Raw genomic sequence first — 26,598 nt, 5'->3', positions numbered from 1 at the left:
CATGACAGTGACTCATTTGGTAGGAGGTTTATTTGCAGAGAAGGGTTATGTGTTTTTGACCTCACAGACAAGAGCCATCAGCTGCCAAGTTTTCCACAAGTACCAGGCAACATTTTATAAGCAAAAATTTTAAGTTGTCACTTACAATGACTGGTGATGACTGAAGTGTAGGAGATTAAGGTTTGTGTAGTAATCAGCTTAAGAAACCCTTCTGATAGATCTGCAAGAGGTTCTCAGAAGTTGTTGTGACATTGTGATAGATACTACCCCATTTTAAGAGCTGCATTACTTATAATGCCTGAAGAAATAGGACATGGGAAATTTAAACCTGGTGGTTTAAATTTTTTTGACGCATACTGTCATACCAGCATGACTGTCCTGGAAGATGCATAGTATTATATGCTCTCATAAAGTTATCCAGCAGTTCCTGCTCTGCTTTATCTTTCAGAAATACTTGTAATCTGCACTAGAAGTAAGAGCTTGGCATTAGGGTGATTCGTAGGAATTTCAGAATTCCACCTCTTGTGAAGTTGTGCTTTAATAGCACAGTGGACTAAAGGGTCTTTGGTAGTATTTTTTTCCTTTTGCATTCTAAGAAAGGCTTGAAGCACCAAAAACATCTAGGTTGTTTTTTACCAGGCAGAAAAAACATCGCATTCTAATACTGAATGCAAATGTTTCAGCTTCATTACATGATGAGAAACCCTTCCTTTGCATGGCTTCTCTAGTTTGATCACTGCTGATAGAGTAACACTGAAATTCGGGCCTGAGCAAAGAAGAAAAGGCTTAAACAGTAAAATGATGAGCTGTAGAACTGGATCTGTGCTTCTTCCTGCCAAGTTTTTTGCCAAGCTTAGCATGCTGTGGCCACCATGAAAAATTTAGTATGAAAGGTGCCCCTTTTTCTTCTGGTGGTGTGAGTGGAGATTATCTGCTATGCAGAAGTCCCAGCCTCTTGCAGCTGCTGCTGGTGGCAGTCGTATTTAGAAAGCTTAAGATGACACATTCTTGAAAAAATGCTTTTCAGTATCTTAAATTTTACGTCCAGAATTACTGCATGTTTCTGTTTTTTAAAGGGTTTTTTTTGTGGTTTTGTTTTGAATTTTTTCTCAGTTGCAGAACAAAATTAATCTTCCAGTTTTCTCCTGTTGTCCTTGTATGAGAATAGCAAGATTACGAGTTCCACAAGCAAGGCGAGTAATTGGTTTGGTACAGATGTCACACTGTCTGCCCTGGATAATCAGTAAGATAACATGTTGAACAAAGAAACTTCGTTGAACAAAGAAAAAGAATATTTCATTTTGAGTACAGCAGAAGTTTTGTAGAAATAAATATGTTGTAACAGATGCAGATTTTTCTGCTGATTCTCAAACAGAGCTGTCTAGATGATCTTCCCTATGCACTCTTCCATTACATACACTCAATGCATTCCTGCTGTCAGGATTTTTAACATATTTATTCATTATCATCAGGCTCACAAGGCATGATTTTGTATGTTTGCGGGTCTCATTTTCTAATTTCTAAGTTTCTCCTTAGCAAAAATAATCAAAGCAAGAAAACAAATGGGTTAATATTTTGGTTTGGAAAGACAGGTGTGTCTTGGTTTAGCGTTTCCCTTGAAATGGAAAAGGTAAACCCCTCTCTCCAAATTATTGTCATTTTGAAATCAAGGAGCTCTCAGGCAAAGATATGGGAATAGGAATAACAGTTCTTTATTAGGAAAATTAAAATAAATTAAAATAAAAATGCAGTAGTACAAAAAAAACCAAAACAAAACACTGACCGAGTCAGGATACAACCTGACACCCTGTTGGTTTGGATGTTGGTAACAGTTGTTGCCGCTGAAGATGAATAGATCACACGGACACAGGTCGAGGTGTGGTGAAAGAAAGAGCAGAGTTTATTTTTCCTCCCAGGATTTATAGGCTCCTGACCACAGCCGGGGATTGGATGGTCAGGATAACACTTTCTCACAGCACTGGCCATGAGAGATGCCCATCACAGGACGTGAAATAGAAAGAATGTACACATATCTATGTTTACAGTTACTGTCCTGGGAAAGTCCTTAGAAACCATGTCAGCAAGCTCAGAAGCTGAGTTTTCAGGGCGACAAACAGTCCCGTTAAATGGTGGCTGCAGTCCTCCTGGAGTGACAGATGTGGTTCTGTTGAAGCAATGATCCTGTAGAAAGGTGTGGTTTTCCTCTGAAGGTCCAGTGGTATAGGTGGGTCTGATCTTCCTCTCCCAGTCCAGTGGAAAAAGGCTGCCTGTGATGTTCCAAATCTGATTTTTATCCAGGTAGGAATGCTTGGCTTGTCTCCCTGGGTGGAGCATCTCACAATGGGATGATGTAATTTTATCAGTCATGCAGTGAGACTCAGTGGCCCATTAACAGAAGAGATCCCCCTGGAGGGGGAGGATGGGTTGTAGAAGAGATAAAGAACACAATTAAACGGTGGCCGCAGTTTCCTTGCCCATCAGTAAACAGGTACCTTCTGTAAAATGAAAAACTACCTTGTATATGTGTCTTTTCAAGCAACTCAGGTATGGAAAGACATTTCTAATGGTATAAAAGATGTTATTTAATTATGGGGGGAAGGGGTAAATATATCTCTCAGAGGCAGTAGAGCAGGGATTGTGTGGAGGTTTTCGTATAAGTGTTCTATTTAAAAATTGGATTGAAAGATTCTTAGTGCAACTTCTCTCTCATTTTTTACACATTTAAAACTGGTGCATATTTTGGTATTGTTTTTGTATAAAAGCTTAATTACAGTAAAAAGAGAGAGAGTCTGAAGCACAAAATTCAGTTTTTTTCTGTCTAAGAACTCAGAAATCACCTTTGAAATAACTTACTTGATTTTTTTAAATTAGGAAATGTAAAAATAAAGATCATTGAACCTCTTCAGTAAAGGAAAAAGCAGAATGGAAAATTATAATAAGTGATAACGTGAATGTCTGAAAAATGCTATGAATATGAATTGTCTGTCCCAACTTGCTGTGCAATGGAAGGTGTCCATCTGAGTTCTTTGAAGTCTAAAAGTGTCATAATAGGTAAACACCTATTACAACACTTTTAGACTTCAAAGAATTCAGATGTGTCCAAATGTGATATTTTATCTTCTTCATATGAGGTACCAAATTTCCCAGCCTAATCTATAACCCAAACCTAATGAAAATAACCAAGGCACATCTTGAGCATTTTTTCGCTTTTGTGGTCACTTAACAGGCTAGAAACATTGCTGTGGGTCACACTGTCAATTCTGTAATTTTCCAGACTTTGGTAGCAGTAAGCAATTTTAAAAATCATAGACATCTGGCATAATTCTTTCCTTTCCTGACTCTGTGCCTAATCTCACAACTGCAGTGCAGTTTAATTTTTGGCCTGCTGTCTATTCCTACCTCCCCTTTGCTTCAAAAAACCAGATGTCTTGCTAAAATCCCTCAAAGACTTTAGAGATGAGTGTTGAAATCTCTATTTCATATTTGTCTTTTACTTCCTTTCTTCTCTCTAGCTCATGCAAAACTACTTCGGTAGGTGTTGCTTAAATCTGCTACCTGGACTCAGTATCATAGTTACTATACTCAACTTAATATGGAAGTCAGCTTGTGTGGCAAGGTTATATAATAAAGTACAGTGGGAAAAGTGCTCATGTGCCATAAATGTGCCATTCAATTAGTTTTTAGATTTAAGTAGTTACTGTTCTGCCTCAAATTTTTGGTTAGTGACACCATTCAGAGTGTGGTGGTGGTGGCATCAAACTCGGTTTCTGAGAAATCTTGTCCTTTGAAATTTTAGTTCAGAAGAAATTTTTCTAGCATGCAGGGTTTGGAAATACGTTAGGTAAAAAATGCCCAGGCCTCAGATGCATGTTTGTTGAGGGAGTATTTGTTTCTTTGCCTGTTGGCTTTCTGATTTTCTTTTAACCAAAAGACTGGTAATTAAGCCACCTCAAATGCACTCATTTTCTTTCCTGGCTTCCAAGCGTATGTCTTATTTTTGTAATTTTCTTTCTGTTTTGTGCTTTCTCGTAAGGCATGTAGAAATCCACTGTTGGATCTGTCAGTTTCTTCTCCAACAGCTGAAGAACTTGGTTTTTTTGATCTTTCCTATACAAGAGGATAAATATATATCTATGCTCAACATTATTCTTTACCTGTAAGCAAAGCTAAACCCCAGGTGGAATACTTGACAATCCCATTGCCTTCCAGTGGTCCTGGAGTTCATCTGGAAGAGCTGTGGAGGGGTGGGGTTTTGTGCTTTTGGGAAGATGAAGCACAAGAGGCTGGAAACTGGAATGATGGTTGGTACCTTCAGTGGTAAAGGTTATGGGTGTATAAATTACCATCTGTCACTGCAATGATGGACTATGATGGGCACAACACTTCAAAATTCCAGCAGCAAAAGCCAAATCTTTATTCCACACACCTCATATTTATAGAGTTATCAGAAGGTAGTGCATTTAATTCTAACTTTCTTGTCACTCACTTCATTGGTTAGTAAGTGCTCATGTGCATACATGCTAAGGCTCTCTTCTTCCTAGAAGTTTACATTTTTATTTCACAGATACTCACAGGATAGACTTCTTATTTTCACAGGTATCAGATAGTTTTCATGGGCAATGGCTGATGTGCTTGCAGGTTCTCACAGAACAGGCTAGCTGTTAGCTATACTTAGTTGGAGTAACAAAGCCTGGAGTATGGTTTTACAAGGCCTTTCTTTTCTAAGGGTTTACCTATGTGTAACACCATTGGCTTAGCTGAAAGAACCGAGATAGTAATTGCTTCTCCTTTGTAATTCCCATAGCTGTCCGTGGGAATTGTCTGAAGCCAACATTGGCCTTTCCTTCCCTCTTTGCCCAGGCAGCAGCTTTATTGCTGCTGCTGTTTGGCTCTTATCCTGGAATTAGCTTTCCCCCAGCTATTGGCTCAGGCTTGGTGGCTGGTAAATCTACAGTCAAGATAGTTGGGCTCTGTCTGCAGTAAAATACAGTTGCAAAGTGTAGTGAATGCTAATCTTTCCAGATATTAAAACACCTGTCTCGAACATGTTTGCATTCTTTCTTTCACCCACTGATGGAGTATGTGGGTTTTTTCAAGTTATTTGGCAAAATCATGGTAAAATTGCATCAAAATGGGTGAGCATTCTTTGCAGACAAGCAGAAAACACTTCCCAATACCAGTAATTAGTCCATAGCTATTTGCTATTCTAAATTGAAAGGTTTGCATGAAGTTAGTAGCTGCAGAGATGTAACTTCTTGAAACATAACTTACCCTGCAGCCCCATTATTTCTGAAACAACATTAGAAAGGGAAACTCACTGTTCTTGACATCTGTTGTCTGCCTTTGTCACTCTTGCAAGTTATTGGAATACAGAAAACTTACATTTACTAATGTTTTCTTATTTCTTGAACAGCAAGAAGTAACATAGTTGGCTTTCCTTCACTCTCTTTTACCTTTCCTTCAGTTTTATCTTCTTGAAATAACAGAACGATTCAAGCTTCTGAGTGAAAGTAATAAATAATACATTGGTGCCAATTTTTACCACAGTGATAGATTGGGAAAAGGAGGTTACCAGATACACATTTACAGGTCCATGGTTTAAACATTGCTTGTAACTATGTGCTTAAATACATACTAGGTGGAGCTGTGCAGTGGCTTGTGTTTTAAAACCAGAAATATGCCCACCAGAGTGGTCAGTATGTTCCTGTTTGAGTCAAGAAGGAATTGAGTAGGACTTAAGGCTGCCTGGAGGCCCAGCATGTTTGCAGCAACAGAAAGAGAACTGAAACCACCAAACTTCAAACACCCTCTTTCACCACATCATCACCACACATAGGACTGGAGATGATTTGTACTAATGACCCGTTGTGCTACTTGGACTCAAGCAGAACATCATTTCCATGATGGGGGAAATGGATCTTAAAATCCCATGTGTGAGGCATTTGAAGCAAGAAGGTTCAAAACCATGATGGCCTTTTATGTCCATATGAAAGAGAAGTGCTGGCCCTCCTTGCCAGAAGTCCCCACAAACAGGAGATTGAGATGTTGGTGGGGGTTGCAGGTATATTCATGGCTATATCAAGCCTAAAAATTTCCCTCTGTTGTTTACTGTTGAACTGTTAAATTCAGACAATGGCTGAATGACTTTACAAATATGTGAATTTGTCACTGCATCAAGTAATTTTTTTAGCAGCCTTTGAAAATTACTGGCACTGGCACCACTAAGCTAAGGTGAAATGTCAACAAATTCCTGTAAATTAGACACCACAGTCTCTGGTGCCAATAAAACTTTAGCTGGGATGATATTGAGGGAATAGGCAGAAAAATTATTGTCCTTCCAGGAGAAACAGGACTGGGTCATACTTGTTTACAGAAGAACGTAAAATGTAATAATAATAATACCAAGGAGCAAGCATACCTGTTATATACATTAAATAAAGCTCCAGGACTTCTGAGAAAAATACAGATATCCACATTCATTTAGTAGTAAATGTTTGCTTGAAAACAGTGAATTTAAACTGATTACTGAGGTAAAAGTGTTCAGAAGCAATATGTACTATGTGGGAAACAGCACTGAGGTGCTGCTAATTGAGAAGTGTAAATGGAATCAGAGAATTTAGCATGGTGGTGAGAAACAGCTCTGCAACAGGGAGGGATTTGTCCCCATGTGAATGGTTCATGCTGTAATTCCAGATATTGTAGATGTTCATTCCCTTCTCTGTTTTTCTCTACCATTCCTCTCATGTGTATTCTCTTCGAAGAGGAGCCAGGGTGATAACAGTGATTAAATCCAAGGAAAAACACCTAAGTGTATTTCATCATGTTTCTTGCAAGATGTAGTACCTTTACGATACTAAAAATATACAAAATTTACTTTAATTTTAATAAATCTAGATTTGAGATAAACCCACTTCTATTTCCACTGTTCCTTTTTCTTGAAACATGGAATAAAACATAATTCTGTGAAATATGACCTTTATGACTGAGTCTTGTGGAATAGCTAGCAGAAATAAGATTTTTCTAGGAGAAATGAGAACTGTAGAAGAAATATTTTGATAATATTATAGTACATTTCTGTGCAAGTTTTTAAGACTATTTTCAGAAACATGACCCCATACACTGATGAAGTCTCCCGCTACTTGTGGCTCTTTTTTTGCGTTCTCAGATGTCTGCTTTTTCATCTAGCAGCAAGTCATAATGAGGAGGCAGGTGAAGGCTATCCTTTAAGCATTTGCTTCTGATAAGTAACTGGAGAAGGAATCAGGGCCCACTTTAATGGCAGGTACAGCCAGCCAGTGGACACAGAGAACTGTTCTTTTTCATCCCTCATTGGTGCTTTTTCACCATCATGCCCCCTTAAAAAATAAAAAATAAACAACAATTATATATATATATATTTTTTTTTAATAATTTCACAATAAAATTGTGAAAAAATGGACTGACATAGCTGAATTGATTGCTTTTGTGTAGTTAAAAGATGGATGTTAGATGCATGCATGCAAATTATTTTTTAAGTACCTTCCATGTGACTAATTGTCTTTACTTTGTTTGTTTCACTGGGTTATTTTTGTTGTCCTTTTTTAACATTATGAGTGTGCCTGAGTGATCTGAAACTGATCATTCATGAGAAAGGAAGAGGAAAAATAATTTGCTGATTTTTAAAAACATGTTGTGTTTGCAGCTTAGGTGAAAGACAGACCACATCTTTAGTGTTGATAGGCATATGGTATCTGATGCTCTTGATCAAAATTTGGGTGTCTTATCCTTAGCATGCCTAAGTTTAAATGTCCATAGTGAGCCAAGACTGGAAGCCCCTTAACTTGGGGATCACCTGCAGGTACTGGACTTGACAAATCCACTTTATTCTTGCATTTCAGAGGTGATGGTGTATGTACAGTGTTTATTTCATGCTTGCAAAAAGTAAAAATACCTGACAGAAGAAATAAAGGCAGAAGATACACAATATTCAGAAAGGAGTTACTTAAAGTGAAATTGGAAATTTCAGACATAATGAAATTAGTTTTTCAGGGAGAACAGTACAGTGGAGATAGTGAAATTTCCAAGCCAGTTACTAGTAATCAAGAAAAATTAAGAGAGGAGCCAAGTGGGTTTGTGCCCCTTTTTAACTTTTTCTCCTGTGTCAGTGGAAACAAGTCATCTTTTATGCAGACTCTTCTGTAAGGTGGCTTTAACCACATCTATTCATAAAACATACCTGGGTTTCCCCCAGTTTTCTCAGTGGAAAGCCTCAGTATTATTTGAAGTATTGTTCGAAGTCTCTCTTGTTTTTCTGGAGGCTAGGTGTTTTGGGGAGAAGGGAACAGGGAAATCGTTCTTTGTATAGAGGCTTAGCTTGCTCCTAGTAGAGTCAGGTTTTTGGCAGACAAAAATTTTATCAACATGTTTTAACTTCTTAATGGCCTGTTAAAAAGGAATCATACTGTCTTCCATTTTGCTGAGTTTACTTTCAAAGTTGTAGTAGGCAACATAATATAAAATGAAATATTAAAGCCTTCATCTCTGAAATGAGTTGAAGAAGTTAACTTCGCCTAGAGGGCTGTTCAAGCACATGTGATGCCATGAGAAGGATTGACACCCACTTGTGCATGAAGGTGACAGAAAGTCACGGCGTGTTTAAATATTTAAAGATCATTTATTCATTAGCAGTAAATTTCAAGTAGATCAAAAGTCTGAAACCTTGTTACAACAGAGCACTAAGTTTAGAAAATATTTTGAAGGCAACAGTGGCAGTAGCCAAACTTATATTTTTTTACCTCTTGTCTGTATCACTCAGAACTAAGAATGATCCCACAAGATTCTTGATGTATTAATCCACCAAAAGCATTGGCTAGTCAACTTCAGTATTTCCTCCTGTTGTCCTGTAGAAATGTCCTTTCCTTTCACATAGTACTTGTAACAGCAGACAGAAAAGCTCTGCAGTTGGTAATTCAAGGTCAATTCAACACGTGGTGGTCCTCTATGAAGGGCCTGCAGGGAACCTCTAGATAAGCTGTCTTCTGAGTGAGGTGGAGAAGTTACTGAGGGACTTTCTCGCTTCTTTCAGATCAACTGAGTGCATTTTGTGTAGATTTGATCTTCTTTCAAAATAAAATTTAGTTGGTGGTATCATGGAGTAAGCATGTTTACAGTATTATTCAGCTGTCAAAATACGGTATGCTAATGTTGACTTTTTTTTTTCTTTAGACATTTCTTTAGCATTTCTTACTATTTGGGACATTCCAGAGTCCCTGATCATTTATTTTCTATTTAAAGGGAAGGGAGGGAGATTGAGAAACAGGTAACTGCTTTCCTTATAGAGTTTTTGAATAAAATGTTCTCTCATGTTACCTTGAAGCAATTTTTTTGCTGACAAGTCATGATAATTTTCTTCATTTAGCGATGATAAAGCAGTAGAAGAACAAGCAGAGGAAGATGAGGAGCTAACTGTTGAGGAAGACGAAGATGCAGATGACGATGATGATGATGATGATGGTGATGAAATTGAAGAGGCAGGAGAAGAGTATGAGGAGGCAACTGAAAGAACTACCATTATTGCAACAACTACCACCACTACTACAGAGTCTGTGGAAGAGGTTGTCAGAGGTAAATTAATGAGCATCAGTCTTGGGGCTGATAAACTAATGCTGCTGCTTTGCATATTTGCCCTTTACAACAAAAAAATGTTCCAAACAGAAAAATACCCAAAATTGCAGTATTGTTGTACTTTGGCTCCTGTAATTTGCGTGTTTAATCCCCTCGCCTTTCCTTTTCCTATTACATATATTCTGTGGAGTTAGTTCTGCCACAACCCTTTAGGTTTTCTGACCTCCAGCCCTCCTGGCGCACAGATGCTGCAGGGACTGTCTGTCCTTGAAGTGTGTTTGCTGTGTGTGTGTAAACAGAAGGGTTGGTTTTATTTTAAAGTAGCATTAAATAAAATTCAACTGCCATATATAGCAAATAGGATAGGAAAGTGTGTAGGGTTTATCATGCACATGAGTTACAGAAGGATAGGGAGTATCAGTTCCCAGCAGGAGGTAGCAGAAGCTGATTTGGTCTCTCATATTAACATCACTGATGGGTTGTTTTGTGTGATTCTATTAGATACTTGTTTGCTATGTTTCTCCATGAATTAGTAATTCAGTAAAGCTAGGCTAATTTAAAATAACTATGCAAAAATATGAACCTAAACTAATGACTGTTGAACTGTGTGGGGAAGAAGGAAATAGACAAAAATAGAATAAATACATGGAGTCGGAAAATTCTTAATTTCTAAAATTTAATTTTCATTATAGTTTTTAGTTATTAATGGGATTGCATTTTAAACTTTGAATTGTATACTAGTTTATGATCAGCATAGCAACATAGTTTTTTTTAATGCCTCGTTTCTCCTACAATGCATATTTTAATTAATTATCCTTATTTTTTTATTTTAGTAATACAGTGTGGTGTAAATCTGAGTAAAATAGATCCCAGTTCTTCTACAGTGTTTACATTTTTACAAATAAATGCTGAAGATGGTGGCAGGAAATGAGATTAAAGACTACATTTGAAAAGAAAGGAGTCGTGACATGTAGAAAGAAATTTGGGCTGTTGTGAAGTGAGGCAGAAAACATCTGGCCTGCCTCCTTTCTTCTCCCCATGATTCCCTATCCCCTGCCTCTGGGTATTCTTGTGACTCCAGTGGTAGTGGTGTCCCACATTTTGCATGTGGTAGTGTCCCTTTCTCTTGAGTCTGTGTTCCAGTGTTTGTCAGAGCAGAGGGTGCTGGCTGCAATTTATCACACAAGGTACAGAAGCACACCCAGGGGATGCTTTGGGAAAAACAGAGTTGCTTGGTTATATTTTTCTGTTCAGTCTACATGGAGCACTAAAGCTTTGGTAAAATTACTTGCAAATGTTTCTTTTTAAGGCTGTCAACTCAGTCTTGTGTGTTTCTGTCTTATATAACTGTTGAGTGTTTTGCTCAGTTGTTGGAGAGCCTTTTCAGTGAGGAGGGAGTAGGAGGAGTTTATATCTTTAAACCAATTAAACATATTTCCGTGACCTTTTACCCCCTGGGGATGAAATGCCCTGTTCTCACTGGTAAATGAATATTGAAAGGGAAAAAAAAAAGAAAAAGTGCACTTGACTTTAATGGGATTTTGGATGAATGGAAATAAGGACAAATTTAGTAGAACAAGTTTCTTTACTGAGGGTGATGTTTCAAAGAGGTTAAGATTTATAACTTCCAGGAAAGTACTGTACAATCACCTGAATATAAAACATAACATATAAAAGATGAGATAAACTATTGAAGTGACCTTTTAGAAGCCCTTTAGAAATGTATATATTTGCTGATTATGAAATGCTAGCATATTGTTTTTCCCAAGACTGACATTTTCCACCTTGGGTGACAGTGAGGGAAATACGCATTGGTTCAAACGAGATGAGGACAATCTGTTACCAATACTTGTTTTCAGCAGTTCTGCCACAAGCCTTTTGGCTTCCTGACCTTCAGCCTTGCTGGGGCACAGATGGTATAGGAACTGTCTTGGAGAGAAAAGTGCAAAGTGCTTGCTTTTTTATTAAGGTAGAAGTGTCCAAATGACATAGCCTTGATCCTTGCTTTCACTTCCCTTGCTACACACTAGAGAAAGCTTTTTACAGGGCTCTGTCCTCCTGGTACAGGCAGCAGATCCAACATAGGAACTTGGACAGTATCTTGCTGATACAAACACAAAAGTTTGTTGGTGTCATTGTAAATGAATGAGGCAGTAGGACTTTGTAGAGAACATATGTATTAAGAAGTGGTCTTTACCGTGGAGACATCTTGAAAGCCTCTCTAGAAGGATTGAAGTGTCAGAGCTTCATTCATGTGGACTGAGCTCTGTACCAGGCTGCCTTGCCCAAGCACTAGTCATAAATCATCCTAGAATGCTCTTCACAACCCTTTACAGCCAGTTTTATGAAGCTATAACTAATATTATATCTTTGGCATAAAAAACACAGAGAGTGGGGTTTATCCAGTTTAAGAGGAGCTGCTTTTCAAATGAACGATTGTTGTAAAGCCATAAGTAAAAACCTAATTGTGGGCCGGTACTGAGTCCTTTCTCTGCCAAATCAGTGGAATGGCTGCCAGCAGCCATAAATAGTTAAAAAGCATAAATGCAGTGTTATATTATCAGCAATTGAGAGATGGGGACATCCAAGTCGAAATCAGAAGCCAATTTTATGGAGTATACAAGGCATTTATATAGGGTTTTATTTGTATGGCACTTATATAGGGTTCTATTTTTGATAACAATTTATGATTAGTTACACATTCTTCATGACATTACTTCACCTGGTAACATTATCTTATTACAAAGTTTCTCAGTGTGTTTCTTGGTCATTTACTGCCCAGGGAGCACTTATCTGTGTCTGTCTTTCCCACGGTTTCTGCTGGATCAGGATAAAGTATCAGGCTCCTTAGTTCCATTGTACTCTCTATTTTATTCTTTATATTATACTTTAAAGATACTTGAGCTATTGTATAATCAGTTTTTTAGGCAGGTTTTTTTCTGTGTATATTTTAATGTGTCATGACCAAAATAGTAATAGTAAAGAGAAAATAAGCTTATTTTCAGTGAAAAGGAGATTAATCTTGCCTAGAGAATGAGAAAGGTCCATTGGCAGGAAGATAGTATTTTCATTCAGTTTCTGCAGCAGCCATATTTCTATGTATTTATTAAAAAAATGTGAATAAACTTTTCATAGCCAAGTATTTGCCAGTATTCACTTTCCTACCTTCCGTGAGAACTCATCTTTACTCTCATTTCATATAAGACCCAGTTTAAACTTTTAGATATGCTCTTGCTGGGCTTCAGATGTTAAGTCCTGATGATTGTGGGTCTGAGATTACAGGGATACAGATGGTGAAATTAGTGCAAAATACACAATTTTCACCTTTGGTCATGGGGAGATGTTAGCATTGAATTTGTGTTGAAGAAAATATGGCTCATTTATGAAGCCCTGCTATTGATTTTTATCTCTATGTGGAGCAAGGGAAGTGATTCTGATGGCCAAGATTTAGGCAAGGGAGTGGTTTTATTTCTGCTATTGTTGCCATGGCGTTATGGGTGTTGCAGAGTTGCTCCTGAGGATCCAGACTCCCCATGATTTTTCCGGTGTGTGATGGAGGCAAGCAGGAGCACTGCTTCCCCCATCATGTGCAGTGTTTTGTGATTTTGTTTTTGCTGTCCTTCTGCACAGGACAGCAGAAGGACAAAGGAGGTGACAAGAAAAATCAGCCTCTCTTGGCATGCAACAAAGAATAAGCAGTTTTGGCTTAGTGCTTCCCATCAAAATCATAGTTAATCAGATCTCATTAAAGTAGTGCAGCGTGGTCAGCCCAGCAGCCTGGCACAAAACACTTGGCAGCTTCTCTGCACACCTGCCAGCAGATGTGGGGGAATCAGCAGCCTAAACCTCACCTGCCTCTTCCAACAGTGTAATATTGCCCTTTATCAGTTGGTTTTGCTTTCTCTAATTCAGCTGGATTTCTTTAGGCAGTTAGGAACCAATCTAAGCAGTGCTGCTTTATGCATCATTTTAACTGTATTTACATTCTGGAGTTACAAGTGAGAGACCATATGCTGATTTTGTAGCAAGAGAAAAGTAGCCTGATGTTGGTATGGTATGGTATTGTGTATGGTATGGGGTATGGTATGGTAGGTCTTAGTGTCATTGACCTATCATGAGTGGTTTTTTCCTGAAGATTTTTGTCTGAAAGACTTAAAATCCATTCAGTGACTCCTACTATATATTGTAAAGCAAGAAAGATTAACCCTGATTGCCAGACCTGTCAGCTAGGAATTTTGAAACAGTATTAGTAGTGTATGCTACATCAGTTGGGGTTTTTTTCCACATTCCATAGCTTTGCCCCACTTTTATAGAATCATAGAATGGCCTGGTTTAGAAGGAACCTTAAATATCACCCAGTTCCAACCCCCTGCCAAGGGCAAGGACATGTTACTCTAGACCTGGGTGCTCCAAGGCCTCCCCATTCTGGCATTGAACACTTTGAGGGATGGGGTGTCCACAGTTCCAGGTCAACTTTTCTTCTTTGAAAAGTTATCATCTTTGAGCTGTACTGTACAACTACTTTCCTTGTTCTTCTTCCTTGCCTTCAAGACTATGCAGTATGCTTTATTTGGAGAGGGATGATGTGTGATTGCCTTTCATATAAAAAAAAACATGATTGGCTGCTATATAAATAGTACACATTAGGATAGATCCACTGGGATTTTTTGCTACAAGATCTTCATTAAGAGTGATCATCTACTCTAATTTATGAACAAGAGGTAAAATTAACCTAATGGATTTGCATTTATAGCTTTTAATTAGACAATTTAAAGGACAGCTATCCCACCATAATGTAATGCTTTTTATGTGTTGCAATTGGAGAAAATCTTTCTTATAATTTGGTGACCTTGTTGATGGAGATGCAATGTATTACCTTTTTGGGTCAAGGGCAAAAGTACTGAAATACTAAACACAGTAATAATGTTATTTTATGTAAGGTTGTAAGGTGGAGAGTAGTTTAATTATATATATAATCCTATATATTCTAATACATTAGAAATATATCCTGCCAGAAAAAATTAGCAAGAATCTGTTTCCCTAGAGGAAATGTTATTTTATTACATAGGAGCAGTAATTAATTGCATTTTTTTTTGCTTTATAAAAAGGAATGGACTTCTGGGCTAATCTTCATACTCACTGTCATGCCATGTTAGCAGAATTGTGATGTTATGTGGAAATACTTTTTCTAAAACACATAAATTCATGAAACTATATTAACCTAGATTTAAAGTCAGGCTGGGATTTTGTTTGAATTCTGGCCATCAGTAGTAACTTTATGGCACCTTAGTTGCAAATATAGTACTGTTGTGCACCAGAAATAAAAAATATATTTTCACATATTTGTTCCACTTCAGAACTATAAGGCTTTGTATTCTAGCCATGTATACAACTAAATTTCTTTTAATATTCTAAATATGCCCTTGCAGTATCTTAAGAATAAATATTATAGAGACAATTTAATCTTGATTACACAGGATGGAAATTATAATTTAAGAGTATTTAACAGCTTTAGAGGAGCTGTCCTCAGTATTGCATTGAGAAGTCATCATTTTGCTTTCTTAACTTCCTTTTTTAAAAAAGCATTTTAGCAATTGTGTAGCTTGTGCACTAACTTTAGTCCCAGAGCATGTGCCAGCTTTACAGCTGTATTCTCCTAATTCCACAAACCCTTTCTGAAATTAGCTCGTCTTTAAATACTCAAACTAAAATTTTGTTGCCTCTTCTAGCCATGTATTCAGAATAAGGAAATTTTGTTTCAGTTAAATTATCTTCAAATATTCCCTTTTGATTGATTGAGTAAAAACAGTTGTGTCTTTTTAGAACACAAAGAGTATATATCAACTCTTGCCTAATTTTTCTCAGCTAGTTTAAAAAATAAAGACTAATATAGAGGCATACATATTAATATCCTCAAACTGTAGCTCAATTCCTGATATGGAAGCCAAAATTTCTCCATTTGTGATATTTTACATACTAGTGCTGAAGAAGGGGATACCTCATGATACACATTTGAGAGGTTTATTCCTTTGGCCTCTCTTGCATTTATCAGTTACTTACCCTGTTCTTTAGTGAGATAGAAATGGTAAAATAAAAGATCTGATCCCATATACTTAAGCAACTGAGTGTTTGAGATCCTCATTTAAGAGGCATTCAGGTCCCATGTTGTTGTGACACAGTTTGAAGGGACAACAAACACACACCAGTGCTAATGGGCTCGTTCAGACCCTCAGTATGATTTAGCTGTGTGTCCTTGATTATATCAGCTTCAAACTTGTAGAACTGGTAGTACAGAAAGGCTCATCAGTACAATATGTTTTCCATTACCATGGCTGTATTTATCAAGACATTGCAGTATTTATAAGTCAGCATGATGGTACCTTTCTTCTGTAGCATTAAGGTAAATACATTTCTTAGACGTGTAAACTAGACATGGAAAGCCAACTTCCAAGACAGGTCAGAGCTAGTAACCTAACTCCTCCTGTTGGTCCCTTTTTTTCTTAGATCTCTTCAAATTTAATTTCTGATTTAAGGTTTGTGGCTGACTGCCAGCATTAAATGAGCTTAGTTCTCATGATCGTGTAAATAAATTCAAATCCTGAAAAAAAATTGTGTAAACTTGATATTTACAGTGATAGAAATATGCAAATATAGCTTTAATTCTTCTCCCTGTTAGAAATTTACATTTTATTTCCAATTTCTCAATTGAAAGTGTTATTGTTAAGAATTTAAGTCCCAAAGGGAAAAACAAAAAGCATGGAGTCAAGATTTTAAATAAAGCAATTATAACTTCACTTAGATTTGAAATCAGTTTTCTTCAAGTAACAGGGAAAAAAATGGTAATAAAAATATAAACTGACATTCAGAACCATATTTTATATTTCTCTCTGTAAAAAGTAATCATCAAAAGTATCTAAAATGTTTGCACATAAATTCTAATGAGCTCTACTTACAGCATTTTGGTAAATGAGTTCTTATGAAAGTACTTTGTATGAAGTCAGTATAAATCAGTGTTCACATACTTAAAGACTGTATTTCTAGAGTGCTGAAGTCTAGGCTTTGAAAAGAAAAAATAACACGGTCAGTGCCAATGTTTAATGTAACTGATTAGTTTCCAGTATTCAACTACTTAATTGAAAAGCAAATCATCAAGCTTTTCCATAACACTGTCCTTCAGGGAGTGATGTTTGCTTGGCTGGAAACAATTGGGTTTGCCCCAACATGCTGGAATAAGTACAAGAAGCTTGGAATGGGGAAAGTTGACTTACACTTTCCTGATTATCTCAAAAGTAATTTGTCATGTCTGAGGTTTTGGAGAACAGAGGTTTTGGCACCTGTGGTTTAGGTCACAGGATGGGAGAAATTTGACTATTGGAGTAGGATGGTTTGAAAACTCTGAAGTCTCTAAATGCAACTCTTCATGAACGTGGGTTATCACAAAGGCTTTTCCTCTTCAATTGTATCCAGTTTCTTGAAGCTAAAGGCAAATGTTTGTTTTTGGTGGGAGAAGAGAGAGAAAGTTCCTTAAACAAATCAAAACTCACTGTTGATGCAGTGCTGTATAGAAATTATTTATGGTATCAAGTAAAACTGAATTGCACATGTGCGAAAAGTGACTCATCTTTGCCTCAGTTTTCAGCAGCAGAATTAAAATATGAAGCAAAGACAGTTTGCAATTTTTTAAAGAATTGTTATCTCAGCCCATTACATGAATTAGTGCTGTATCTCAAATAATCAAACCCAACCCTCTACATCAGTGCATGCTACCTGCCTGCTCCTAATATCTGCTAAAATACCATAGTTCACCCCTTGTAGACATTAATTGCTATACTTGGCAGCAGCAGAAGGAAAGGGAAGTGGTGTTTGGATCAATAGCCTGGGAAAATCTGTTGAATTTCGCATCTCAGCAGTTCATTTCCCTATCTTCTCAGCTGAGGTGTTGCAGCTGAGAACCAAATGCCGTGCTTTTTTCTTGTAAGGACAAGTGATGGATGGGGATATAGAGAGGTGGGGGAGGAGCATCTGGCCCACAAACAGGACTGATGGGACCATTGCCCAGGAATAGAAGCTGGTTTAGAAATGTACCTTTGCCCTAAAGCAGGGGTGAAGGAGTGCTACTCTGAGCCCTACAGAGAATGGCAGACAGGCATGGTAACATCAGGAAAGGGATGAATGGCAGCAGTGATGTGTTTCCTAGACTGGACTGGCACCACACTTCCTTCAAAAAGAGCAGTCATGAAAAAGTAAACCAAAGTACTTCCCCTTCTCTTGTTTATTCTCCATTTAGGTAATGAACATTAGAAGACAATAGAGCATTTCTCTCTGTGGTGACCTAAGTACCATGTAGGTCTCACCAAGAGAAGTAGGGTTGGCAGTGCAGGCTGGAGGGAAGGATGTCCCTCCCCTGATGGGAAGGTGACAGGTCAGGCAGGGGGCCTGTTGATGGCCACAACAGTGGGCTGCAAAGCTTCAGGCTTGCTCTTTTTAATATGTTAACTCTGTAGTTTACTGAACACTTGTTCAAGTGCATCTTCATGTGTATAAATGACCTAGTTCACCAAAGAGCTAATTCCAGTGTCCAATGATGGGCAATTACCTTTGCTTTTGCACATTCAAATCTCTTGCTATTTCTGTTAGAGAGGTACTTATAGGAAATTTCAGATTAAATCTGTGAACAGTTTCCAACCTGTTATCAGTGCAAAATAAATCAGTCTGTATAGCAAAACAAATATTTTGAGGGAAACCTAGGAGGTGCTTACTGTGTGGCTAGAGGCTGGCCTACAATCACCATTAAATAAGAAAGACTGAATTGTTGAGACTTTGTATTTTCAGAAATGGCATTTCCTGTCAGTAAAAATTCTTTGATTGTACCTGTTTTATATGAGAAGATGCAATTAATTTTTAATTCACATGTGACAGGCTTTTCCAAGACTGTGCAAAGTTAGCTTTTTGTCAAGATTTGACTGTATAATCGGGTGGTGTGGCTGGATTTCATTTTAAAATAAATCAGGAGAACTATTTGTATACTAAAAATGGTCTATAATCATATGGTAATATATAATTAATTGTAATTAATGCACTGTGCAGTTAATGATACTTATTTTGTTTTTTCTTCAAGTAAAACTCAGTATTCTTTTTCCCCTAATTTCTTCATACAGAAGTGCAGCATTTTTAGCACATCCTTGATGACTGCATATTCTCAGATCTGTTTCTCTCAGACCAAATGTATGATTGCTGAAATTGATTCTTGACATTATTTATAGTTAGAATACATGAATAAATTAAATGCATGTAAAACTGTACCTATATAGTATATTTAAGGAAATGTTGGTTGTATTGCCAGTGACAATTGGACATAAAAACCTATTTATAAGTAGTGATGCTTCTGAGGATAGTGAATTTGATGGATCAGGACAGACACTGAAAAGCAGGATTCTTTGTAGCCAGCACTTGAGAGATGATGATCATGCAGGGGATTTCCAGTGCTGGTGCACTGATATTTCTTCCTACCTCTCAACCCTTAGGAATCTGCTTTCCACAAAATTCAAACTTATGCGGAGAATTTAGAAGCCTGTAGTTGAATGTGGCAGTTTGTCTGCCACACAATGTGTGGGATGAAAGTAAATGAGGGGTTTATTGGTGTTTAATATTACATATATTTGAAATTACTTGTGAAGCACATTGAAAGTTAAAACTGGTTTTGTCTGTTTGGAACATTATTGGTAAAGGGCTATATGTTTACATGTGTAATTGGCTGAACTCCAAATTGCAGGCAGAATTTACTTTGTCTTTAATTTGTGTGGTTTGGTTCTTCCCTCAGGTTTCCCTGTGTTGCAGGATGTAGGCAGTGACCTGTAGCAACTCACAGTGAACACAAGCACAAATAATTTTAATTTTTTTCCTGTTGATGTATTTACTGGGAGTGAGATTTCCTCCCATGGATGGTTCAAGCTGCAGCAGTAATTTTTTTATATGTGAGCTGTCAAACTGTGAATTAAAAATCCTGTGCTGGGTGGCTTACAAAAGGGAGTTTCTTCATCACTGTCTACATTTAAATAGGTGTCTGAAGAAAATTTGTTTTCCACTATAATGTATAAATAATTGTTTGTTTTCTTTTGTATAGTTTGGTCAGGGAGGGTATATAGAGCTGAAAAAGAGCAAGAGAAAATGTGTCTTCTACTTTCAGATGTTTCCTTTCAGGTACCAAGTAAGCTGCTTGGGCAGGAATCCACCCAGTGCTATCAGCAAAACTCCCAGTCGGGAGGGGTGTTGTACCCCTCTGGCCTGGAAGCAGATGAAATTCCACATTTGTTTCAGGGCAACACCTCTCGGTGTGTGCAGATGAAGTTGCTAAAAAGATAAGATATAGGCAAGCTAGGGAGACTTTGTGGCAGGAATCTGTGTCAGTTCAAAATTTACCTTCATTGTCTCTGGGGAAGGGTTAGGGTTTTGAAGAATATTCTTCAAAACATCTCCTTGGTGCATCTCCTTCCAAAGCACTTTCTTGGTGCATCTCCTTCCCCACTTGAGTGTGTGGACACAGAGAGACACCTAATTAAGAAGCCAAGAAGATACCATTTCCATGCTAAATGTGGTTCCTCCGGGTCTCCTGTGACTAGAGGTGTGCTCTGAGCAAGCTGAGACTGGGCCGTGCCGCGCGATGATCTCCCGCTGGTACTTTGACGTGGCTGAAGGAAAGTGTGCACCCTTCTTTTACGGTGGCTGTGGCGGGAACCAGAACAACTTTGACTCGGAGGAGTACTGCATGGCGGTCTGTGGCAGCATCAGTAAGTGCCCTCCACAGCGCCCACCGTGAGGGGGAGCGGGCCTGGGCTCACACTAACCCCAGCCGCGGTCTGTCCACACCTCTCTCTGCTCACCACTCGGGCCTTCTTGGCTTCTTGCTAACCTGGCATGGTAGTGGGTGACTTCTTGGCACTGTAGGTGGGCTCTGAGTTGGGGGCTGAGAGCTTAAAACCTCCTTGGGTGAGGCTGTCGCACCCATCTTGTCTCTATTCTCTGTCAAAGTGTACTGATGTTTCACGTGTCTGTGCACGTACAATGCATGTGCAGGAAAAACCACTAACTTTAGAGAAGCCTCAGGTAAGTTTTAAAATAGCTCATACTTTTACAGTGTATTTTCATGTTTTTCTGACCTTTTTTTTTCCAAAGGTAAAAAATATTAGAATGTGTATTTCCAGATTTTTTGGCTTTGTTTGGTTGAATTCTTTGTGTGTGTTTGCAATGAAAAGGGGAGAAATGGTATTTGATTTTTTATGTTTCCCTAAGAGCTGCGGTGCACATGGATGTGAATAACCTCTCACTTACTTTAACTCAAACCATATGTTTTAATGACTGTTTTTGCTGAAAAAAAGGTGTTTGCACTGTTTGAGAGTGGTGGCTTTCTCCACCATACACCATTGAGGCTGATAAATTAGGTGCTGGTTTTATCAGATGTGTTCTGTTTTGAGAGCCTCTTTCACATTCTCCTCCCAATCTGCTTTGCAAGCAGGCACTCCTGGGGAAGCATCAGCTGAAATTTACATCACAGAGTCAGTACATGTCTTTCTGCCCCATCTGCTCACGGGGCATGGAGGAGCAGAACACAAGCAGCATCTGAGGGCTCCTTTTAGTAAAATTTTTTCCAAACTTGGCCTTTTCAGAAGCATTTTCAGTAACTGGAAGGGTTAAAGATGCCCACAAACAGATGAAGAGCCTTAGCAAGGAGTGCTATGTGTGTCATGGAGCAGAGGAGCTGATCTGTATTCTATTGGAGCAGAAGCAAGAGCAGTCCTGAAGGCAGGATTGCTTAACTGGTGCTCCAGTGGCATTTTATCTCAGCATCTTCTGGAGCTGTTCATGGCAAAGCTCCAGGGAAGGGACATGGAGAAATCTGCCATGATGGGAGTGAGTAGGATACTTCATGAACCATGGTCAGCTTTTGCAACAAGACAGAAGATGTAGTGAAGGAAGAGATCTGTGCAGGAGGTTGGAGGGAGGTCTAATGTATTTACTGACAAAAGAACATTTTGAACCATTAAGTTTCTGTGTTAGGTAAGGCGTTTCCAGAGATGCAAAACACAGTTTGTCTCTGATTGAATCCTCTCTTCAGGAAGATAAATGACCTTCTCTTCTGCTCAGGAGATTCTGCTTTGGCTCATGGAAATTGTCGGGCTGGGTGTTTTTTTCCTCAGATTCATTTCAATGAAACAATGACAAGACTATTACCATTTCCATGATTCTCTTGGTTTAATTTGGAATTCTAAATTTTTGGTCTAAGTAATTTTCTTTTCAAGGACAATGGAGTTAGGTTGAGTACTTGAGTTTGTTTGACTTCCTTTGTACAACTCAAACTGAGTTTCTATCTCCCATAGGTTTTTTTTTCTTCCCTGACTTTTGGTTTTTTCTTCAATAGTTTCTCAAACAGCAGTTGAGTCTATGAGGACACATTTTCCAAGCTATTTCAGTTATATTTTTATTCCTGGTTTTTAATGTTATGTCAGTGTGTTCTATACCCTCATCTATACATGTGTTTTTTCTGTTCCTGAAATTATTTTGTTTTCTTTTAGTTTCATGTACTGTTACAGTCTCACCATGCTGTTTCTCCTTATTCATCATATTTTTGCTGAATAGAAATTTTAATGAAAATAATTGGAAGTGCTGAATATAATAAGTTTCACCACTGAAATGATGTCTTGTGTTTAGTACTAATCTAATGTTGCTGAAAGAGGTAGTACAGACCATCTTTCACCCCAGTCTCACAGAAGAAAAGAAAAACAGTGGAGAATAGTTTCCATCAAGGCCACTCCTGTCTCTCCTGTCATTTTTCCCCCCATTTTTCACCCTTAATTTAGTCTTTGTATTTGATCTTCGTACCTCCTCCTCCCCGCTTCATTATTAGTAATGAATTTATTCCATTCCTTATTTTCTCTCCAAAGTTCGGATTGTTCTTGTTCCCTTGTGTCCTGTTCAAACAAAAAAAAAAATCAAGCCTCTATTAGGCAGGAAGCAAAATGGATGCTAAAGCACATCATTCCTTTGTCTAGCTATAGTTTGCTTTTCAGGATAAACTAGTTAGATTTTACAGAGTAATGTGAAATAGTGGATAGCATTGGTTTTCTCTTGTATATTGGGCAAAGGGTGAAAGTGTGGGATGTGAGTCAGATTTTCTGGTAATTAATTGGAACTGGACTGAACCAAAATGTGAGGATATTCTGTTGTCACAAATACCCATACATTGTGAAATCTGAATACTAATATCCTGAACACATTCTCTTAAAAAAAAAAGAGTTTAAAAAAACATGTTTTGTTCTGCTTTCTTGCTGAGTTTCTTTGCCTTGATCTGGAAAGGTGGGTCTGTCCTGTCGTGGAAAGCCTTAAACTCCCTTCATGTTCAGTGGATTTGACTGGTGCTCTGAGGTCTGACAGAAATGATTTATCTTTTGGGTAGGAGCTACTGTTGTCATATATTTTTTCATTTATCATCCAGCTCCATGGATATTGATACATAATTGCTTTAGAAGTAGAAGGCTTTGAGGCCGATGTTAACCAATTCCTTCAACCTGTCAGACCATCTGCTCAGTCTCTACTGATTTTTAATAAGTGTTCAGTACTGTCTGTGGTTTCCGTTCAATATAATGATTCAAACTCACACTGTGGCTGTCCACAATGGCTTCTTTGAAGTCATAGGATCTGTCAGGTGGTTAATTTGGATTTAATGGCTTCAGAATGAGTATATATTTACAAGAATAAGCAAATATTGCTGTTACCAAAGGAAACATTTGTCTTATACTAAAAAATAATCTATTGTATTATTTCTTTTACTTGTCAGTTAATTGTTGCATTTTAAACATCCTTAAAGTTACAGGAAGTATATTTTTTAAATGACTGCTATTTTAAAATTACATTAATGTTTAATTCTTAACTTGGGGATTTAAAAGCTGGTAAAATACATTCTCTTAAATGTACTTCATTTCTCAGATAGCTCTCCCAGCAGCTCCAGCAGCTGTCAGAGCTGAGTGGAATTCACTGTGTTTTCATTTGTTGTTCATTCAAAGTGGGAGTGAGTTGTACTTTGGTGTACTTCAAAAACTGTATGGTCAGTTTTTGAAAATTTTGATACATCATTAAAATGACCTTTTATAAATAGGGTTTTTTATTTTTTGTTAATACTGAATTTCTGGGGCTCACAACGGAGGGAACCAATAGGGTTCAGTTTTGTCTGTTCCCTCCTTCCTTGCATAAACCCTGAAACTTAGTAGGAAGTTTAAATGTTGACACACATGATTTTATTTTTTATCGTTTTAGAGCACTATCACAGGTTTTTGGGTGAATTTAGGTATAGTACTATTTATTCTCTAGACTAAATACTGAGAACTTCCAAACTTGCTAAATCTCTTGGTGATTTTTAAGTGGCAGATACTGTTCACCTTACTTTTTCTTTGGAGATGTATTGCAAATAAAGATCTGTACCTTTTACAGCAGCAGCTTACAAGATGATACTCCTCTTGTCAGTCATTTCCTTTATCCATTGTTTGTTTGGGATTTAGGAGGAAATAAAATGTTTTGGCAACTGAAGTTGCATGCCACCTTCCAGTGTCTAAGACATTAAAGAACTGTGACTTCTAATATCATCTATTTAAATTATTAATTCTGACTATGACCTTTAGTGGATGCAAGTAACTGACTAATTTCTGTTTCTACAGTTTTTTCATTTATAGAAATTTGCACTTTTATTTCACCTTTGAACCACGTATGTTGTACTAGACAATTAATAAGTAAGTGGGTAGAGTTTAGGATTCAAAAAGGAAATAATGCAAACACTTTCATATCCAGAAGTTAGACTACTATTAATTTCAAACACGAAGAATTTAATTAATATAAGGTATTGCTGTGGGCAGTGTTTTCTGTAACTTGTTTTGCTGGGTCTAACCACAGCATTTTTTGTTTTGGATTTTTTTACTCTCTGGAACTTGATGACTCTTGTTTACAATCTTGGCAGAAATCACGTTAAAGAAAATACTTCTTGTATACAAATACTTGTATTTGTTCTCATTTGAACCAACACATGAAGAATTTAACATTTTTTTTCCTCTCATAAATATTTAAACTTACGATAACTTCAAAGAGAATGACCTTGCAGCAGAGTATTGCAAAGATACTTGAGGAGGTTTTGCTTTGGGGCCCTCCTCCCAATCATGAAGTGCATCAAAGAACTTGGGGAGGCATGATCTGAACCATTAATGGATGATTATTGAATGGATATCAGCAAGGCAAAATTGTATTTCTCAGGGTTGGTGAAAAGGAAGTTATTCATGGAAGGCCTGATTGCCAAGTGGACACGTAGGAAATGTATCTTGAAGTTCTTACTCAGGAGGCTTTTTATATGAGAAAGTTCAACTTAAACCTAGTTTAGATGGCAAATGGCATCTTTAATTAAAATAATGGATTGGGAATAATAAGAGTATGGTATGTTTCACTGAATGGGTTTTTTTCTTCTCCAAGGAGACTCTGAGGGATTTCACTAAAATCTTTCAAGCTGCCTGTTTGATGCCATACCAGTTACTTAAATTCTAACATATTAAAGGAAAACAATCAGTCGTAGCAAAGTAGGGGTTGGATATCACTGCATCATGAGGGTTGTTGCTCACTTTACTTGAATTACCCTAAATGTAAATCTTTATACTACCAGTGTCACACCTATCTCCTAGTTCTCCAACAGCAATGGCTGGCAATTAGTGCAAGCTTTCTGATTATTTCCAGCCTTTCTGAGGGTTTTTTAAAATCAAAGTTGTTACAAATAAAGTAACTATCTGTGAAGCCAAACTGTTGTTAAGGGAAGGATTTGAGGCATTTCATTGGGTAATGTGGAATCCATAAGTGCTTTAAAAGGGATTTGCTCTCATAGTTACATGTTACAGTTTGCCTTTTAAAAATAAACTTTACGAATCATATAACTTTGCAAAGTGTGTTTTGCTGGCTTACAGGCTTTATTCATTGCCAGACTTTTTTTTGTACTTGGAATTTTTCTTTTGGCAGCAGTTTCTAACCCGTTCCAAGAACATTGTTTTGTTCACTCTGCAGAGCTTCTCTGGGTTTATAAAATGGGATGAGGAAGGGGTAAGAAATCCTGATGTATTTATGTGTATTTGCTGTGTATAACATGTTCATTTAAACCCTGTTTCTATGTCTTCCTCTGAGGCTAATTAGATGGCTGCATTCCAATGGAAATTAGGACAGATGCTTCTTTATTAATCCATCTAAATTTTTCCCATACTAAAGTAGAAATTCTCCTTTTCTTCTCCCTCCCCTCCCTTCCCTCTCTCCACCTCCAAATTTTATGTCAGTCCCTACCACAGCTGCTAGCACTCCTGATGCTGTTGACAAATATTTGGAGACACCTGGAGATGAGAATGAACATGCCCACTTCCAGAAAGCCAAGGAAAGGCTTGAAGCTAAGCATCGTGAAAGAATGTCTCAGGTAAGGGGAGATTTCTTTATTCCTAAGTGTGTGAGTTTGTCTATTAAGTGATAAGTGATCCTTCATCTTCTTCTTTCCTAAGGCTTTATCCAGATGCTCTGCCAATTTTCAATGCTGAAAACACATGATTTACTGTCTTTCTGACTCTTACCTAAGAATTCAGCTGACTGACACACATTGGTGGTTGTGTCACCGCTGCTATCATAAGTTGCTACAGTTACTAGAAGGGTTGAAAGAAAAAAAATACTGTAAAAAAAATGTCACTCGTCTTTGTGGGAGAATGTTTGTTTTGTGAGATTATTCATGTTTCAAAATAAAGAGCTTGGCCACTGTATTAATTGTCCTTCCCTTGGAGCAGCTGAGGGAGATGGTCTGTATTGAGCTTCCTTTTCTCTGTGTGCCCTGGGGGCAGTGTAAGATCACATATGTTCATCTAATGATTTTGAGCCTCAAGGTAACATGATATGCATCTAAAGTCAAAGAAAAGAGGAAAAAGTGATGCTTTTGAACTAAAA

General features: G+C 37.6%; 1 protein-coding gene across 1 annotated transcript in view; it reads left to right on the top strand.

Moving 5' to 3' along the window:
- Positions 1–26,598, top strand: part of APP (amyloid beta precursor protein) — a 256,250-nt gene that overhangs the window by 154,470 nt on the left and 75,182 nt on the right. The window contains exons 6-8 of the mRNA XM_058835905.1: positions 9,398–9,603; positions 20,223–20,390; positions 25,950–26,083. Coding sequence (XP_058691888.1) covers positions 9,398–9,603; positions 20,223–20,390; positions 25,950–26,083 — 508 coding nt within the window. The remainder of the gene's footprint in view (positions 1–9,397; positions 9,604–20,222; positions 20,391–25,949; positions 26,084–26,598) is intronic.

Source organism: Poecile atricapillus, chromosome 1, assembly GCF_030490865.1.
Source record: "Poecile atricapillus isolate bPoeAtr1 chromosome 1, bPoeAtr1.hap1, whole genome shotgun sequence".
Classification (NCBI taxonomy): domain Eukaryota; kingdom Metazoa; phylum Chordata; class Aves; order Passeriformes; family Paridae; genus Poecile; species Poecile atricapillus.
This window is presented reverse-complemented; position numbering and strand designations above follow the sequence as displayed.